This window comes from Sus scrofa, chromosome 6 (assembly GCF_000003025.6).
Source record: "Sus scrofa isolate TJ Tabasco breed Duroc chromosome 6, Sscrofa11.1, whole genome shotgun sequence".
NCBI classification, from domain to species: domain Eukaryota; kingdom Metazoa; phylum Chordata; class Mammalia; order Artiodactyla; family Suidae; genus Sus; species Sus scrofa.
Genome location: NC_010448.4, coordinates 160,871,520 through 160,892,025, shown reverse-complemented (window position 1 = coordinate 160,892,025; position 20,506 = coordinate 160,871,520). Strand labels below are relative to the sequence as shown.

At 37.7% G+C, this 20,506-nt stretch overlaps 1 protein-coding gene across 1 annotated transcript in view; it reads left to right on the top strand.

Annotated features, from left to right (window-relative positions):
• Positions 1 to 16,158, top strand: part of RNF11 (ring finger protein 11) — a 35,846-nt gene extending 19,688 nt beyond the window's left edge. The window contains exons 2-3 of the mRNA XM_003482086.4: positions 12,247 to 12,416; positions 14,044 to 16,158. Coding sequence (XP_003482134.1) covers positions 12,247 to 12,416; positions 14,044 to 14,215 — 342 coding nt within the window. The 3' untranslated portion in view covers positions 14,216 to 16,158. The remainder of the gene's footprint in view (positions 1 to 12,246; positions 12,417 to 14,043) is intronic.

The window sequence follows — 20,506 nt, the reverse complement described above, 5'->3', positions numbered from 1 at the left end:
CCATTTAGATGAAACATCCAGAAGAGGCAAATCTATAGAAATGGAAAGCAGGCTAGTGGTTCCTTAGGGCTGGGGAATTTGGGGGGAAATGGGGAATGACTGCCAAATGATGTGGGACTATGGGAGATGATGAATATGTTCTGAAATTGTGATGATGGTTGTATGAACGTAACCAAAAACCATTGAATTGTATACTTTAAATGGATTAATTATATTGTGTGAAATATATCTCAGTAAAGGTATTATAGTAAATGTAGGCCTTTAACCTTATAGTATGAATGTAGCAATACAAAAACAACTCAGAACAATCTAGTTGCCAGTGGGAATAGGAGGGGGGTGGGGCAAGATAGGGGTGTGAGATGAAGATATAAACTACTCTAAAATAAACAACAAAGATATATTATACTGCATAGGGAAATACAGTCATTGTTTCGTAATAACATTGAATGACTGTGCTGTATACCTGAAACTAATATTGTAAATTGTAAATTAACCGTGGTTCAACAACAAAAACCTATTAGATTCAAGAAATATTCTCCTAGAGAGTTTTGCAGAACTCTTATCTTAGAACTGAAGTTTGCCAGTTTTTAGAGGAAATTCATTTTTATTGGTGATGTTAGCCCTGGTCCTTCAAGAAAATAACTTAAAGGTATCTGTTATAGAACTCGGTGCAATAAATGCAATAACAGACTTCCTGAGCTTCAGAGGCAGTCCTTGGCTGCTACAGACATTCTTTTTGGAATTAATACCTTTTTAAGTTTTCATACTTTAACTCCTTACAGGTTTAAGTTTTCATCTTTTAACTTCTTACGGGCTATGCATATTCTGACTCTGGTTTTGCAAAGAACTCTTGGGTTTATTACTGTTAGCTTTCAAGTAGTTTGAAATGGTTCCAACAATAACTCACGTGCTCCATCAGAGAAATATCTTTTGGCCTACAGCCACCCTGGATATCTGCCCCACTGGTAAGCAATTCATTGTCAGTGAGTGGGTACCATTTTCTCTCTGGAAACCAGGTTGCTTGGGGAGAAGGAAAAGGTGGTCATTTAGTAAAGAAAATAGTCATGGTGCTTAAGAGACTCTATTAGACGAAGTTAACTCAGAGGAAAGGTGCTTTATTTAAATGATGTATATGTGGATTAGAATTAGAAAGCTGTCAGGGAACTAAGGCAGCCACTTTCTTCCATTTCTCTTACCCCAGGAGCCTTAGGGTCTGTCTGTCTGGTGTTTTTTGTTTTTGTTTTTGGTAAGATTTTTATTTTTTCTATTATAGTTGATTCACAATGTTCTGTCTATTTGTGCTATACAGCAAAGTGACCCAGGCATACATATATATACATTCTTTTTCTCACATTATCGTCCATCATGTTCTATCACAAGTGACTAGATATAGTTCCCTGTGCTGTACAGCAGGATCTTATTGCTTATCCACTCCAAATGCAAGAGTTTGCATCTACTAATCCCAAACTCCCAGTCCATCTTACACCTCCCACTCCCCCTTGGCAACCATAAGTCTGTTCTCCAAGTCCATGAGTTTGTTTCTTTTCTATAGATAAGTTCATTTGTTCCGTTTATTAGATTCCAGTTATAAGTGATAGCATATGATATTTGTGTCTCTTTCTATGACTTACTTAGTATGACAGTCTCCAGTTGCTGCAAATGGCATTATTTTTTTCTTTTGTATGGGTGAGTAGTATTCCATTGTGTATATATACCACACCACATCTTCTTAATCCATTCATCTGTCAGTGGACACTTAGGTTGTTTCCATGTCTTGGCTATTGTGAATAGTGCTGCAATGAACATAGGGGTGCATGTATCTTTTTCAATGAAAGTTTTATCCAGATATATGCCCAGGAGTGGGATTGCTGGGTCGTATGGTAGTTTTGTATGTAGTTTTCTGAGCTTTAGGGTTTTTCATTTGTGGGCTTTCCTAATGTCTGCTTCACTCAGCATCTCTTCTTTTTTTTTTTTTTTTTTTTTTTTGACCGAGTCCAAGGCACGTGGAAGTTCCCCGGCCATGGGACCAAACCCTGTGCCACAGCAACGATCCAAGCTGCTGCAATGACAGCGCCAGATCCTTAACCCACTGCACCATAAGAGAACTCCTCACTCAGCATTTCTAATCAGTCTTTAATACCATCAGTTTCCTCAAAACCTCAGTTTGCACATGCCTCTTAGTTGCTACTCAGTGACCTTTGAGGTCAATTGATTCATTTTTTGAATTGTAATTCTAAGAGAAGACAATCTGTTGGTTCAGCCTCTCTTCACCAGTCAGGAAGTGCAAGTCGTCAAATGTTGACTATCCTGTGGGTCCACTGGAGTGTATGCTTGTCCAGGCAATTGCCAGGTCAGGAGCAGTTTAGGGATAGTAGAGCCATGATTGAGGTAATCATCTTCTCTTATTTGCTGTCTCTGTATCCCCCTATTATATGGGATTTAGGCTTTATAAGGACAGAGACCGCATCTGTCTTGGTTTACCGGTATTATCTCCCTTGCCTAAAACCATCTGAAATGTGGTTGTGTATTCAAGAAATACTGTAATTTGTGCCCAGTCTCAAAATATGACCTTGATTTCTGTTATCTTGACCTTTGGATAGATTTAATCTAGTAATTTACTAATGCTGAGTGCCTGTGGGGATAATGCCTACCAGCCCTGCACCAGTTAGGATACTGTGTATAACCCTGTGTAAGTGCTTAGTGAATATCTATGTAGTAAATGAAAAAAAGCCAACTTTTTCTTTCTTTCTTTCTTTCTTTTTTAAAGCAAACAAAACCACAACCCTGGAAACAGGGCTCTTTTCCCACGCAGATCACTCTGGTTTGTATATTTTCTCATTAAACGTATCATTTGTCAATATCTGGGATGCTGGCCTTTTTTCCCTCTGTATGTGTAATTGTTATCCTTCATGGTTCAAGAACTGCATTAATGCTGATCTTTGGGGTTTGGTTGGCTCGTTTGTTGGTTTGGGTTTTTTTTTTTTTTTTTTTTTTTTGGTTAAGATTCATTGACTATCAGAGTTAGAATATGCATTAAGACCATTGATTCCAAATCCTCCATTTTATGGCCTTAAGTTTCAGTCTGGCAAAATTCAGAAAAAACATTCCCAGTAGGAGACTGCAGCTGGGGAGGGGGTGTTGCCAGCAGCAGCTTGTAAGGCTGTAAGGAGAAAATCAGAAGAGCTGACTCTTATTTCCTACTGGAGCAAAGGATACAGCTTTTGGTGACAAGCTGCATTCTTTAGCAGTGACTTTATTTTTCCTTCGCCACAAACCAGACTTGTACTATTTCCAGCCTCAGCACATTATTTAGGCACTTCCCCACTGCATTGTTTTATTTAGTTTCTGAAATTGTATCATATTCCCTAAACTGGGTCCAACTTTTAATTTAGCGCCTTACTTCAGATAGACATGTTTACACTTTAATCTGTTTCTGTCTTTCTTGATTTGTAGACCCCTTGAGATTGTGGTCCATTTTATTTTTCACAACATTCATCATTGTATAGATGCTTCATTATTTATTAACAACTGGAATGCTTCAGATTTTTCTCATCAGAAGGTCAAACCTTGTTTTTTTGTGTGACTAGCCCTGTCTTTTGAAAATTTTGCTCAGCCTCAGCATATTTTGTAATCCTTTGTTCCTTTATTATTCTGACCCTTTCTGTGATACTGCGTTTCTTTCCCTGAGTGACATTTTAATTTAAAATTACTGTCTTTCTTTACAGCAAATGCTATTCCTTGGATTCTCCTCAGGTTTTGTTGTTTTTGTGGTTGTTGTAAGACATTTAAGTAGATGATGGGGATAAAGGGAGGGGGGGAAGAGGTTTCTACCTTGGATGACTAGGGGTGTCATTATAAGAAGACCCAGATAACGAACGCTGTCACAGTTGGTACTTACATTTTCTTTCCTTTTTTTTTTGGTCTTTTTGCCATTTCTTGGGCTGCTCCCACAACATATGGAGGTTCCCAGGCTAGGGGTCCAATCCAAGCTGTAGCCACCAGCCTACGCCAGATCCACAGCAAGGCAGGATCCGAGCTGCATCTGCAACCCACACCACAGCTCACGGCAACGCCGTATCCTTAACCCACTGAGCAAGGCCAGGGATGGAACCCACAACCTCATGGTTCCTTGTCAGATCCATTAACCACTGAGCCACGATGGGACCTCCTGGTACTTATATTTTCTTAGCTATTCCTTATAACACTCTTTTTAAAGATAGGTATTCTATTCATTTTTGATGAAGAACCTTAGGCTTAGTAATTTGCCTATAGTCACTTACCTAATAAATGCCAGAGGTAAATTCTATGATACGTCTCTGTTCCTTCCACAGTACTTTGCTATTATTAACCTAGGTAGAGGGCATAGAAATTCTCAGTTTGAGAAGGATTGTGGAAGTAGAAAGAGACATAGTTCAGCACATAACATCTCTGTGTCAAAGGTGTTTTTCTCTGTGATAAAGAATAAATGTTCAAAATATTCTTTTAAATTGTTTTGAAAAAAGAAATAAAACACATGTACTGTATAACTGCCACTGTCAAAACACACCTTTCCACAAAGCATTTCTAATGTACATCAGTATATAAACTATTTGAAAACAAAGGAGTCAATGCAGGCACTATCCGTCCATCACTTAACATTATTTAGAATGTCAATTCCATTGGAGGAGTCATAGATCTTAGCATATAAATATAATCACATCTATGATTTATTACTGCAAAAGAATTCCCTTATGTTAAAGGGAAAAGGTGCATAAGTTCATAGGAAAAGGCACAGACTTCCAAGAGTTCTCTCCTAATTAAGTCATGTAGAATGTGCTTAATTCTCCAGCATTGAATTGTGCCAACATGTGTGAGGTGTTGTCTACCAGGGAAGCCCAAAAGTACTGCCTAGCATATACTAAAATTCCAGACTCTCAAAGGGAAAGCAGGTGTTGAGCATAAATCATATTGTTCACACAGAGAGTTTAGGGACAGTGAGCCATCAACATTCAAGGGAATGTTGAAAATTTGTCTTGGAATCCAAATCTTTTAAATTGCTGTTTTTATATCTTGTTTGTTCAGTATCTTCTAGCTGGCCTTGGAAGCAAGATTCCATTTTGCTTAGAAAATGACATTGGATCTCTAGTTACTAAACGATTAATAACTCATACTTTAGATCATTTCAGATAAGTATGATGGGAATTTGTGCATGTACGGTAAGAGGGGTAAGGCCATCTTTAAAATATCAGGAGTTCTTAGTCACTTCCTTCCCTATAGAGGGTTTCTGAAAAGTTGCATGTGAACTGAAATTAGAATGGTGAATCATTCTAAGTATCTAGAGGGATCTTTTGGTTTAACAACAACAACAAAAAAAATGCCAAGTAGAGTACCTCCGTAATGTGTATGAGATTTTTGCTTATCTATTAATATGTTTCTTCATGAGGTAGAGCTTTCCTTCTCTGTTCTACTTTCTTTGTTCTCTGTACCCATATGTGAACCATAAGACTAAAGAAATCTAGCCTTTTTAAAAAGCACATGCTTAAAGATTATTACTTCTCAAACAGTTTGGGTCATTTTATTTGTAGTTGGTATGTGTCAAGGATTTAGGAGTCCCTTATTACCCATAGTCTTATACTAGTTGTTCTTCTGACTTCATATGAGTCATAACTTGTTGTGGATAGCATCTCAAGACTGGTCAGTTGGACTGGGACTGAGAATCAGAAAAGTAGACTGGGAATTGTAATTCAAGGGTTGAAGATCTGAGCTGGTAGGGGTTACAGCAGAGTCCAATGAACTTCTTATATTCAGAGACTAGCCAGAAAGCCAGGACCAAAGCCAGGGGCAACAGCAGCTTGAAGTCTGCAAACCAGAGTTATTTGGGAAGAAAGCAAAGGGTTAGAATAACTTATAAATGTTGATATTTACAAAGCTCTCTGGTATTATTTTATTTGACTGTATCATCACCCTCTAAAGTGGTGCTATTGTCTCCTTTATTCAAAGATATTAAGAGACTTGGTTTATGTCACTACAGTAAGTATCAGAGACTCAAAATCTTATAATTTAATTTTTCAGACTGAAAATCCCATATTTGTAGGTAGTCGTGGTTTTAAAACTGTGTTCCACTGATTGCTAGGGTTCTACAAAGGTACTTCAGGTAGGGATGAGGCTGGGGGACTCTCATCCCTCCTAGGTCACATTCCATCCCAGTCCCATTCCACTATTTGACCTTCTCCAATTTTATGATAAGAACTACCTAAAGGTAGTTCCCATTGTGGCTCAGTGGTAACAAATCTGACTAGTTATCCATAAGGACACAGGTTCGATCCCTGGCCCTGCCCAGTGGGTTAAGGGTCCAGTGTTGCTGTGAGCTGCTGAGTAGATCATAGATGTGACTCAGATCTGGCATGGCTGTGGCTGTGGTGTAGGCCAGCAACTATAACTCTTATTCACCCCCTAGCCATTTGAACTTCCATATGCTGCTAGTATGGCCCTAAAAAGACCAAAAAAAAGAACTACCTAAAATAGCCAGCAAGAGTTCCAGGACCGGCAGAGAAAGCATGATTAGATAAAATTTGGAATTTATTTTTCTATTTAGTCATCTGCTTTACAGACACAATTTAGAGATTGATTTGATCAAGTTCCTTGAAGTTTTTCTTGTTTTAATTAATGGCTGCACCTGTGGTATATGGAAGTTCCTGGGCCAGGGGTTGAATCTGAGCCTCCGCTACATCACAGCTGTGGCAGTGCCGGATCCTTAACCCACTAACTGGGTGGGGATTGAGGTACAGTCTGCAGTGACCTGAGCTGCTCTAGTTGGATTCTTAACCCACTGTGCCACAATAGGAACTGGTTCCTTGAAATTATTAAATTCTAAAAATTGTTGCAATTATAAAATCTTTTTGCAAGTGAAAAACCTTTCTTAGAAATTCCCTCCCGACCCCCCCATTTTTGGCCACCCTGAGGCATATGAAGTTCCCAGGCCAGGGGTCAGATCTGAACCACAGTCATGACCTAAGCCACAGTTGCAGCAACACCGAATCCTCAACCCACTGTACCAGGCCAGGGATCGAACCCACGTTCCAGTGCTCCCTAGATGCCGCTGATCCCATTGTGCCATAGCGGGAACTCCTAGAAATTCCTTATTTTGATGGCTGTCTTAAATGTCATTTCAGTATAATGTAAATGGACAAAACCCAAATCATTTAATTTAAAATCTTCTTGCTGTCCATCAACCAAGCATGGTATAGTGAAAATTGCGGGCTTAAAAGGAAGCCCAGAACTTTCCAACATTGTCAGTAATCATGTGACTATAGGCAGACTTGGGCCTATAAAATGGGAGAGTTGTTCTTAAGTGAATTCTGAGATTCTTTTCTGAAAAGTTTTGCTTACCTCTGCCATAGTCTAGTTCCATTTCTTCTTTTTTTTAAAAATTAATTTTTCTCTTTATAGCTGGTTTACAGTGTTCTGTCAATTTTCTGCTGTACAGTATGTTGACCCGATTACCATTTCTTCTTTTTTTTTTTATCTTTTTAAAAAAAGGTTTTTTTTTAATGGTCACACCTGAGTCATATGGAAGTTCCCAGGCCAGGGGTTGAATTGGAGCTGCAGCTACCAGCCTACGGCACAGCCATAGCAAAGCCAGATCCGAGTCATGTCTCCAACCTGTGCCACAGCTTGTGGCAACTCCAGATTCTTAGCCCACTGAGCAAGGCCAGGGACCAAGCCTACATACATCCTCACAGAGACTAGTTAGGTTCTTAACCTACTGAACCACAACAGGAATTCCATCTTTTTAAATTAAATTTTATTTCATTTTCTTCTTCTTTGAGGCATAGTTGACACTAAAATTGAAAATTCAACACATTTTTTAAAACTTTGGAATACTTTCTATAGTTATATAATAGTAGGGCTGTAATAATAGCAGGTAACATTTATTTAATGAGCTTTTGTATGTGTATCTCTTGCTGTACCAGGACAACACTTGGAATTCTCATCTAATTCTTACAGTAGTCCAAGTACCTTACACATGGAGGAACTGAGGCTCATAACAGTTGAGTAACTTGGTCAGTGTGTTGTGACTAATAAGTGACGGAACAGGGACAGTCTTTTTTACTATGAACTATAAAGCCCTTCTGTATTCAAAGTTCACCTACTAGGTATAAATGCTCCAAGAGATGAATATCTATCCAAACCAGAGGTGCTAGTTCTGGCTGTGCTAGAGAAATGGAGTCAGTTTTGTACTTACCTTCCTCTGTGAAAACTGAAAGAATTTGACAGTCTTCTCTCTCTTGATGACTGCACTTGTTAACTGAAATTTCACTGTATAATTGTTTGAATACTTTTATAGGTAGACACCTATGTAATTAAGCTGAGTCTAGAGGCAGAGTCTATCAATTTTGAGTGGCAGGGAGGAGGATTGGAGAAACCTTTCTGTCAACAACCCACCAGACAAGGTAAAATGTGGACCAATAGCCCTTCAGGAGAAGGTTGGGAAATAGCACCAACAAAGGCAATGAGATGGACACAGTGTGAAACTTACAGGAAACAGCTAATTGGGCTGTAGTCATAGGTATAGCTCTTCAAATGAAATGTTAATTATAATAGCTACTATTTATTGAGTTACTGCCATTCTGAAGTTCACTGTCTTTCTTTCCATTTAAGTCTTATAGCAGCCATATAAAGTAGGGTAATCAGATAGGTTAAATCACTTGAACATGGTCACTCTAAGTGGCAGAGGACTACCTTAGACTCAAGATTATCTTCATCCAAGAGCCATATTTAATGATAATGTCATATCATTACATATAATATGAACTAAAGTATTTGGATGAAGAATATAGTTCTGATAAGCATTCACATGCTTGGTTATTATTTCCTAAGTAATGAGCTACAAGTATGAAAGTAGCCATTGATTTTATGTGGAAATTCATAAAACATGAAACTTTGAACTACTGGCATTTTACTTGTACCAAAGAATATAATCTTGATTATTTGATAAAGAATTTACTGTGTTTTGAGGTCTTTATAAATTTGTTCTCAATCTCAGAGAAAAGGCATAAAGTCTTAAGTTGAATTGCCTTTGATAAGAAACTATTGTCGGAAAAGGGGTTTACTAAATTAGTCTGACAAGACGAATGGATTAAGAAGATGTGGTACATATATACAATAGAATAGTACTCAGCTATTAAAAAGAACAAAATCATGCCATTTGAAGCCAACATGGATGCAACTAGAGATTCGCATACCAAGTGAAGCAAGCCAGAAAGAGAAAGACAAGTGCCATATGACATCACTTATCTAAAATACGGCACAAATGGACATATCTACAGAACAGAAACTGACTCACAGACATAAAGAACAGACTTGTGGTTGCCCCAAGGGAGGGGGAGGGAGTGGGGTGGACTGGGAGTTTGGGGATAGTAGATGCAAACTATTGCACTTGGGATGGATAAGCAGTGAGGTCCTACTGTATAACAGAGGGAACCTTATCCAGTCTCTTGGGATAGACCATGATGGAAGATAATGAGAAAAAGAATGTGTATGTGTGTATGTATGTGTGTGTGTATACATATATATATGTATCTATATGAGTGGGTCACTATGCTGTACAGCAGAAATTGACACAACACTGCAAATCAGCTATACTCTAATAAAATAAAAATGCAAGTTGAAAAAAAACTTGTTTGAATAGGGAAAATGTTTGAGAAATATTTGAGAATGAACAGTTCTCTTGGGAAAATATTTGAGAATGAATCGTTAACATGCATATTTATTTGTAAACTGCATGCATGTACTATTTTACTATTAAACCAAGTGCATAAAATACAATTTAAAAATCAAAATTTTTAAAAAAGAGGTTACCTAAAGAAAAAGATATTTCTGCTATGTAAAAAAAAAGGGGGGTGTTAAAATAATGCTAATTTAAAGGGGCATAATTATATCTTTAAGAGACACTGTGGTAAAGTGTATTTTTCTTTTTTTTTTCTTTTTTTGTTTTTTGTGTTTTTAGGGCTGCACCTGTGGCATATGGAAATTCCCAGGCTAGGGGTCTAATTGGAGCTGTTGCTGCCAGCCTATGCCAGAGCCACAGCAACACCAGATCCGAGTTGAGTCTGTGACCTACACCACAGCTCATGGCAACACCAGATCCTTAACCCACTGAGCAAGGGCAGGGACCGAACCGCAACCTCATGGTTCCTAGTCAGATTCGTTTCTGCTGCACAATGGGAACTCCTCTTTTTCTTTGAATTAAATATTTCAGTATTTGAGCTTAATTTATCTATGTCTCTGGGATTTTCTCCTAAGATTTCTCTTTGAAAAGGATATTCATACTTGAGGCCTTGTAAAGTCTTTCATTATGGGTGCTCTCTCTGTTATTTTATTTTGAAACCCAGAAGCCTTTGGCTCAAAACAGCCTCATTTGATGCTAGTTATGGATATTTATGGAAGATATTTAACAGAATTTTTTTAAAGCTTAACACAAATTTAGCAATTATTCCTGGAATCATAATCTCATAATTGTAAATGTTGGCTGCCATTGTAAACAAATACTTAAATATTAGAGATCCTACAGGATGAATGGAAATAAGGTTTGCTAATGTAATGTGAGTAGGTAGTTGTGATTTTAACATAAAATTTCCTGTGAAAATTTCATACATGGATTCAGAGCGTTATGCCTAAGTCAATTTATTCAGTAGAGATGTTGCCTGAAACACCATATTAGATGGCTCAGAAATGGCTCTAGCCACAGTGAATTCACTAGGTCAGAGATGCACTATCTTCTTGGCATTCATTAAGGTCTCAGATGTCTCAGAGTTTTTTCTAGTATCTTTTCTAAAGTAGCATCCTCCATCAATCTAGGTACTTTTTTTTATTTACTCTTCATTCTCCATTACCTAGCATGTAATAGATATTTAAGTATTTGTTGAAAGAATTTATAGAGTGTGAATAAAATTATTTCATGACAGTAACAATTGACTCTTGAACAACACACGTTTGAACTGCATGGGACCACTTATGCAGATTTTTTTTTTTTTCCAACAAATACATGCTATAGTACTGCATGATCTGTGGTTGGTTGACTCCTCAGATGTGTATTCTATTTGAAAGGAAAGAGCTCAGTGGATTATCATATCCAAATATAAGTATCCTAAAACCTAAAAGGAATGTTACAGAAGTTTATTGCAACATCGTCCAGTCTTTCCAAATAAATAATAATTTTAAAGTTATTGTTTAGGAGGAGTTCCCATCGTGGCGCAGTGGTTAACAAATCCGACTAGGAACCATGAGGTCGCGGGTTCGGTTCCTGCCCTTGCTCAGTGGGTTAAGGATCCGGCGTTGCCGTGAGCTGTGGTGTAGGTTGCAGACGCGGCTCGGATCCTGCATTGCTGTGGCTCTGGTGTAGGCCAGTGGCTCCAGCTCCTATTCGACCCCTAGCCTGGGAACCTCCATATGCCGAGGGAGTGGCCCAAGAAATAGCAAAAAGACAAAAAAAAAATTTAAAAATAAAGTTATTGTCTATATGGAAAGAAACAAGTTTGCAAATAAGGAGACTCTGTAATGGCCAATTCTAATGTAAATAATGGTATACTGAGGTCACAATACTCTGTTATGGCCTATAGAATATTGAATACAGGGAGTTCTTGTCATGGCTCAGTGGAAATGAATTTGACCAGGAACCATGAGGTTACAGGTTCGGTCCCTGCCCTTGCTCAGTGGGTTAAGGATCCGGCATTGCCGTGAGCTGTGGTGTGGGTTGCAGACACGACTCGGATCTGGCGTTGCTGTGGCTTTGGCGTAGGCTAGCAGCAACAGCTCCGATTAGACCCCTGGGAACTTCCATATGCCATGGGCACAGCCCTAAGAAGACCCCCCCCCCAAAAAAAAATATTGGATACGGTCCTACAATATCGAATATTGAATATGGCCTACAGAATATTGAATTATTGGTTAATTAATTACATTGATTTATCTGTGTGTCAGGAATGAATATATCTAGGTTATATGGTCTTCCTGTAGAAATACTTCAGGTAACATTTCTGAAAAACATGCTAGTTTTTCAGTAAAGTTTTGTGTTTATATCCGTTAAACACGTGATATGCTAGAAGTTAAGGCAGGGTAAAACAGAATCTCACGTTTCTGCATACTTATCCGGTCTCCTTCTCCCAAAGCTCCCTACCCCAGCCAAAAAAAGAAACAAAAGGAAAGCATTACTGCAGGATACATATTTTTTAAAAATAATTCTTTTCTCCATTTTTTAAAATTTAGGAACAAGTTCCAGTTCCGGTCTATCATCCAACACCTAGCCAGACTCGCCTAGCAACTCAGCTGACTGAAGAGGAACAAATTAGGATAGCTCAAAGAATAGGCCTTATACAGCATCTGCCTAAAGGAGTTTATGACCCTGGAAGAGATGGATCAGAAAAAAAGATCCGGGAGTAAGTTTAATTTATACATGTTTTTAAGGTCTATCTTCAGAGATTTGTTTTTAAAAAATATTATCCTGCATTTGGAAGCAGATATTTAATCAGTTTGTGCAAGAAAATATTTAGAGGTAGCAATTAAGAAATTTTCATATTAAAGTAGGTAAGAAGTAACTGATGGTGCAACTTCTGTTTTTTATGTTGCCTATGTCCATTTGGATGACAGTGTCAGTTAAAAATGATTCACCTAGTGATAATAAGTGTGAACTAGTGCCAACATTGCTGGTGGCCTTTTCGTCTAGGAAAGAAATTTGGCAATATGTCAAGAACTTTTATTTATTTATTTATTTGTCTTTTTTTTTTTTTTTTTTTTTTTTTTTTTTTGTTGCTATTTCTTGGGCCGCTCCCGCGGCATATGGAGGTTCCCAGGCTAGGGGTCCAATTGGAGCTGTAGCCACCGGCCTACGCCAGAGCCACAGCAACGCGGGATCCGAGCCGTGTCTGCAACCTACACCACAGCTCACGGCAACGCCGGATCGTTAACCCACTGAGCAAGGGCAGGGACCGAACCCGCGACCTCATGGTTCCTAGTCGGATTCGTTAACCACTGCGCCACGACGGGAACTCCTCAAGAACTTTTAGACCTAAACTATTTGAGAGAGTTAATTCTAGAATCTGTCCAAAAATACATAACTCACTCCAACCCCTAGAGCTTTATGTACAAAGATATTCACCGTAAGTTGGGTTTTTAAATTTGTTTTGATTTGTTTGTTTGTTTTTTGGTGGTTTTTTTTCGGGGGGGGGGGGGGGCTGTGTCCACAGCATACAAAAAGTTCCCAGGCCAGGGACCAAACCAGTGCCACATCAGTGACCTGAGCCGCTGCAGTGACAATGCTGAATCCTTAACCCACTGCACCATAAGGGAACTGCCAGCATAGTTTTATTTAGTGGAAAACTACAGTAGAGGAATAGTTAAGTAAATTGAGGTGTAGGATATTTTGAACAGTTATGCAGCCATTAAAATTGTTTGCTAAGAGTTTTAGTGATATGAGGAAAATCTTACCTAGAGTATTGATTTCTGAAACATTGCAGAGTTGGGTTCTTCTTGAATCTGTAGAAAGGTATAGTGAGCTTTAAACTGGGGTTAATGAAGAGACCTTTAGGCTGCAACAGCCCAGTAAGTACACTGAAATTAGTGGTTCTGTTTTTACATATAGTAATTAAAGTGAAAACTGTCTTACTCCTGGATTTACACTAAAAACTCCTTTCAAGTAAACAAAATTAATCTAACATGATTCCTACTTACTAAGCTTCACATTCTCCTTCAGGTGTCTTCTGTCATCTGTAGCTGTTTCACAAGCACAGTGCTAGCAATGGACCTGATCCCCATGTGATACTGTTTTTGTTGCCCTGTTCATTGCTCTCAAAGGCTTTAAATTCCCAGGTGATTGAAATAAGAGATTGTGCTAGGTAACACTTATTAGGAAAAAATTCAGTCTGCTTGCTTAGGTAGTAGGATGATAGGCAGGATATTTTCTTCTGTTCATTTTAACACTGTCTTTATACTAGGTATGTTAAAGAGTTCTATGTAGATCACATCTTTAAAAATGCGTTCTGATTTCTTTGCCTTCGCCCTCAACAGGTGTGTGATCTGTATGATGGACTTTGTTTATGGGGACCCAATTCGATTTCTGCCGTGCATGCACATCTATCACCTGGACTGTATAGATGACTGGTTGATGAGATCCTTCACGTGCCCCTCCTGCATGGAGCCAGTTGATGCAGCACTGCTTTCATCCTACGAGACTAATTGAGCCAGGGTCTCTCATCTGACTTCAAGTGAACCATCATTTTTGGTGGTTTTGATCTTTTGTCACTGAGCCCAAAGAGCCAGGGATTAGGAATTAAGATCATGCACAAAAGTTTCCTAAAAATTCCTGAATGGCTGCAGATGTTGGGGAAAAGTACGTGATATTTTAGAAACTTAGGGGGGAAAGTAGGATGGTATTTTTATGTAAAGCCTTGACCCAGTGTTTAAAAATATAATTGTATCTAGATATTGCTCCAGTACATAGGAATTGTGTAAAGTGTTACAGCAGCTGTATATGTTTAAATTGTGTGTCTTGAAGATTAGGAAAAAGATAGTGGTTGTTTTTCCTAAATGAAATAACTTTCTTCCCCTCACCTAAATTCTTTTCAGAAGTTGCTGGCATTTGGGTCAAGGTTTTATTAAAAGCTACATTTTATAACACTGGCACAAAAAAAAGTAGTTTCAAGCTTGTTTGCACAGTTCTTTTTTTCCATTGGAAATGGAATTCATTGCCTTAGGTCTTTTAAAATAGTGTATTATCGTTGGGGCTGGCTCTGTGCTTGAAAACCAGTTTATTTATAACCTGTTATAAGTGCTAAATCTGTTTGCAGTTAGGAAATGCAGAATTCAAAGTGATCTCCTAGCTTGTAAGCAAACTGAGATGCACTATCCCTTTTCTATTAAAAAAAAAAAGTTGAATGAGTTAATGTGTCAAGAAACCAACTCTAGTAAAGTGGGGTTTAATATTACCCTTTCCTGTATGTGTTTTATCTAATTTTGGTTGTTAATATGGTGATAATTAAAAGTCAAGGTAAACTTTAAATATTAAGATTTCTGAAATTGAGCTTGAATTATGCCACCATGCTTATGTAAAAATGAAAGTGGCACCATGATAAAACTGAGAAGTTTCTCAGTTGTAGCAATTTTGATTTATTCTTTCCTGTGACCTTCTTCCCTGTTGTCTTGAACCATAGCAAAAGGATACTGCATCTCTTATCTGTAGTGCTGAGGTTTTTGAAGTTATAAAAAACACATCTCAGTCTCTCTTTCTTGGAAGGAAAGTCCTGCTAATTGACAGTTCTAAGCAGAGAGAATTAAGATAATTGTGTTTCATGTTTTGCACACAAATGCAGAATTTGTATAACCACATGACTTCATAGTTGTGATCTCAAAGAAGGAATTTCTCCTTTATCTTTTTCTTGCAGTTCATGTAAGAACACTCTGAATCTCTGAGCTTCTGAAGTGTTAGAGGTAGATAGAGACGACCTAGTAAAGATGTAGTTGTAATGTTTTATCCATTTAGCATGGGTTTCTTTTTCTTTATGTACTCTAAGGTGACATATTTGTTCAGCTCAGTGATATTACAGCTAAAGAAGTCATTCATTAGCAAAAAGAGAAGCAATCTCAACAAATCAGAAATGTTTCTTATTATTTTATATTGAGTTGAATATTTGCCTCTTAACACTTTTCTACATAGAAAACACAAGTCTCTTGAAGGGTTCTTCATAATTGCGTTGTAGAAGAATTTAGTATGTCATAAGCACTTCTTAAAGAATTGACATTCAACTGTAGTAGTATCTGTGTTGGTTAATTTTCTTCTGAGCCCCATTATGAGTTTGAGAAAAATTGAAAGAAATTAGATCATCTGGTTCTGTTAAATTGTTACATGTATCTTGCTTAAGTTTTTGTTCATTAATTTATATCCACCCAATTACATAAAGCAAATTTGGAGGAAACATCTGAAGTTGTGCAATATTTTCAGTGATATTACTTTATGTTTGTGTTTTAGAAACATGTCTGTCATCAAGTGTTACAGTCAAACTTTTTTTCTAGATTGTTAAAATTAGTAAATGAGCTTTTTTTTTTAATCATCTTCTATGTTGCTGTTAGTCTCTATTACAAGGCTTCTTTCACAGAAGTTTGGCAATAATATTGAAGGAACCAGGATTGAGCTGAATGCCTGTTTTTTTTTTAAAATAGATACTTTGTATTCTTTAATTTTGATCTCCACATACCATGTTAAGAAAAATAAATTTTGGCTTTTACCAAGTTAAATAAAGTTTTAATGCAGTTGTAAAGTTAGAATTGATTACATAAGAATACTCTCCCAAGATATCTAATCCTTTCTTTATAAAACACACAGGTATAAATTTAATTTTTTTTTTTCTTTTTCTTTTTTAGAGCCACACTTGTGGTATTTGGAAGATCTCAGGCTAGGGTCAAATCAGAGCTGCCGCTGCTGGCCCATATCACACCCATAGCAGTGCCAGATCCAAGCCGTGTCTGTGACCTATAAGACAGCTCATGGCAATGCCAGATTCTCAACGCACTGAGTGGGGCCAGGTATCAAATCTGTATCCTCATCATTGCTAGTTGGGTTTGTAACCTGCTGATCCACAATGGGAATTCTCTAATTTTAAATTTCTAGGTATATATACTTTGGGGGAAGTGTTTTTTATGACTTGGTAATACTATCTAATCATAAATTTATAAGCGCTATAGCTTCTTAATTTTCTACAGGCAGATAATAGGCGCAGCATATTTAGATTTGGGAAAGCTGTGTTCAGGCTTGGCTGTAGGGTTTGAAATGTCTGAAAAGCATGACCAGGAAAAAAATAGAAGACTCTTACTCTTTTAAATGTAAATGAAACAAGTTGAAATACTTTTAGAAACTTATAGTTTGGTTCACACAAACTTTTAAATCCTATGAGTGTTCTTTTATAGGGCATCTCTTAAACAGGTATTAGAAGACTCTCCCACTCCTTTTGGTGCCTGTGTGTTATAAAACAGAATACAGTGAACATCAAGGTAGCAAATTCTCTGTGTACAAAACTCCTTCTTAAGGAAGCATGCATTTTTAAAAAGGAAGAACAATGAAGGAGTCCAAAGCAGAGCTGCCTGTGGTCCTGAGACTGAAAATGGCAAACAGAAAAGAAGGTAAGTTTCTTTGGCATAATTCAGAAATGCGGGCAGTTGGCCATGTTCGCTTACACAGGCGTTGGCTAGCAATCAGTTTTTCAGAGTCAACCGATGACACTTGCTTCTGAATACATTATAGCTAATATAGCAACCTCAAGTAATTTTTGTAAGCCTTTAATATTGAAATTGATAGACCTGAGAAAAGGTGGGTTTTTGGTTAACATCTCCTGAACATCATTACCGATTCTCCCACTCAGTGTTTAAGGTGAGATTTTCATGAGAGCTATCAAGAAATGGTCTCTGAAAGAGTTTTTTCTCAGTTCTGTATTGTCAGACTGTGTATTTGCTTATGGTCAAGCACTGGTTTAATGCTTGGAATACAAGTTTAGACAGGGCTTTAGCTTCTGGTAATTCAAGTGAAACATAAAGGTTTAATGGAATAACTGTAATTGCATTATATAAACACCTTAAAACAGTACTTTTGCTAAGTGATTTGAAAGAGACACTAAGTTAATTTTATGTGTTTAGGGAAAGTTAATGACTCTTAGCTCTTTCTGCACATAAAGTATTGGTTTTAACTAGAGAAAAATAACCATCTTTTTTAAGTTTCCAGGAATTAGTTTATAATACCTTGTTTATATCAAAATGGCATAGAAATTAGTGAATGGATAAGGCACCTGTATCTGGGGAATATAAAATACACTTTGTAATTCCTATTCTGAGGACCTCTGAGTCTTTTTAAAAACGTCCCACAATAAGATGATTAACCCTGTTAACCTAACCAGTTCTTTTCCAAACCATACAAGGGTATTTTAAAAAATAACAGAAGTACTGGATGCTTGTTTGTTCAGATATTGATTATCCTGATAGGAGTATCCAGATGTTGCTTTTCCATTTTTCCTTTGGCTGTTTTCTTGCTTTTTAGCATAGAAACAGAAAATCCATATGAAGTCCTTTGCAACCCATTTCCTGATCCATAAAATTTTTGTTAGAGGTTTTTAATAAAATTTTACAAAAGGGGCTTGGATTTATCTGCACATTTTAATTGTCCACATTGTTCTTATTCGCTTAATTACCCTGAGCAGTAGACATTAGCCCAGAACAGTAACCAGGTCCATCTGATTAAACTAAAATCATTTACTATTTCATCAAGCTTTTAAGGAGACTTGAAGAGAGATACTAACTTTCTTTTGTGTTTTTGTTTCCTGAGAAAAATTACTGTCCATTGGAAGATTTGGTCATCTTTGGATGCTTTCCATAGGAAGTTTGTTTTTCTCTGCATATGAATAAAACAGCATTATCAATAAGGCACAGATTTTAGGCATCTAAAACTGTGATAAAAGGATGAGTAGTGCCTGTTTGCTTTGAATACCTCCTGTAGTGTCAGTGCTTACAGATTAGATTTCTTGGAGCTGAGAAAAAGAAACTGAGGATTTACCTCAAGAGTCTGGTCATAGTGGTGAACTAGGAATGTTTATGAGAAGATTTGGTTATCTTAGCAAGTGACCGCCCCAGCTTTTCTCTGGGCACCACATAGTAGTTTTAGTCAATTGTGATGCAAAAGTCCAAGTCTTAGGTATTGTGTGAATTGGGAAGCCTAAGCTTTGCTATCAAAAAGACATGTAGAATGGCTTTCAGCACTGTCCATACCAGAGGTATGGAAATAAACGGAATTCCACCAATTCAGAATCAGAGCTAATTTCTTCAGCTTTGAAACGGTGCAGAATAATGATCCTCTATGAGGGTAGCTGAACTCAGCGGACGTTACGAAGTTAGTAGTTGCAATTTTAGGGTATGCAGTGAAGGGAAGTTGTTTCTCACAAACTATTTGTCCTCATGGCCCTTGATAATCATTATATAATGTCACTTTGATTCAAGGAATAACAGCCATTCTTCTCAGTAGTGAGATGAGCATGGCATTTTCAGATTGGTCATTGTTATAAATCTTGTTCTTAGTATTATTTCTGATTCTTTGAGTTAATGGCATTAAAGTTAACTGAAGTAAGAAACATTTATGGGAGTTCTCATCGTGGCGCAGTGGTTAACGAATCCCAACTAGGAACCCTGAGGTTGCAGGTTCGATGCCTGGCCTTGCTCAGTGGGTTAAGGATGTGGTGCTGCTATGAGCTGTGTGTGGGTTGCAGATGTGGCTGTGGCACAGGCTGGCAGCTGTAACTCCAATTAGACCCCTAGCCTGGGAACTTCCATATGCTGTGGGTGTGGCCCAGAAAAGAAAAGAAAAAAATTTATGAGTTTTGATTTTGAAAAACTTGGGTTTCTAATATCTCATGGAGAGTAAAGAATATGAAATGCCAACTCACACTAAGCCTGATTATCACTTAGTATATATTGAAAGTATTTTTGCCACAAGTCTGGTAGTTGATGAAATGAAAATGAGGTGTTTTTATAAAAAATTAACACAAAGCAGAAACAATTGGTTCTGTTGGCCTTTGGCATGGCATCAGCTTCCCAGCTTCCATGTTTATTCCTATATATTATACATTCTTCACTCAGCAGTTAAAATAATTTTGAGTAAATAGATGTTATTCCTCTGCTTAGAATCTTAATTGCTTCCCATTTTTCAGAGGATAAAATCCAAACTTCGACATTTTTGTGTGTGCTTGCTAAAATGCCAAGCTCTTTCTTGTCTCAGGTCTTTTGTAGCTTCTGTCCTGTAGTTCATTTCCCCAGATAGTTCGGATAGTTGGTTTCTTATCCTCTGGACCAGCATCTCCTGTTTATTTACTCCGTGGCTATGATTTTTAAAAAAACTTACTATTATAGCTGATTTACAATGTTCTGTCAATTTCTGCTGTACGGTAAAGTGACCCAGTCATACATATACATACATTCTTTTTCTTAGATTATCCTCCATCCTGTTCCATCACAAGTGACTAGGTAAAGTGCCCTGTGCCATATAGCAGGATCTCATTGCTTATCCACTAGAAATGCTACATTTTGCATCTATTACCCCCAGACTCCCAGTCCATCACATTCCCTCCCCCTCTTCCTCCCTCCCCCTTGGCAACCATAAGTGCTTCATGTCCCTGAGTTTCTTTTCTGCAGGTAGGTTCATTGGGGCTGAAAGTAGATCCCAGATGTGAGTGATATCATACGATATTTGTCTTTCTTTTTCTGACTCATTTATTACGAGAGTCTCTAGTTGCATCCGTGTTGCTGCAAGTGGCATTATTTTGTTCCTTTTATGGCTGAGTAGCATCCCATTGTGTATACTACCACATTTTCTTAACCCATTCATCTGTCAGTGGACGTTTAGGTTGTTTCCATGCCTTGGCTATTGTGAATAGTACTGCAGTGAATATAGGCGTGCATGGATCTATCTCAAGGAAAGTTTTGTCCAGACATGTGCCCAGGA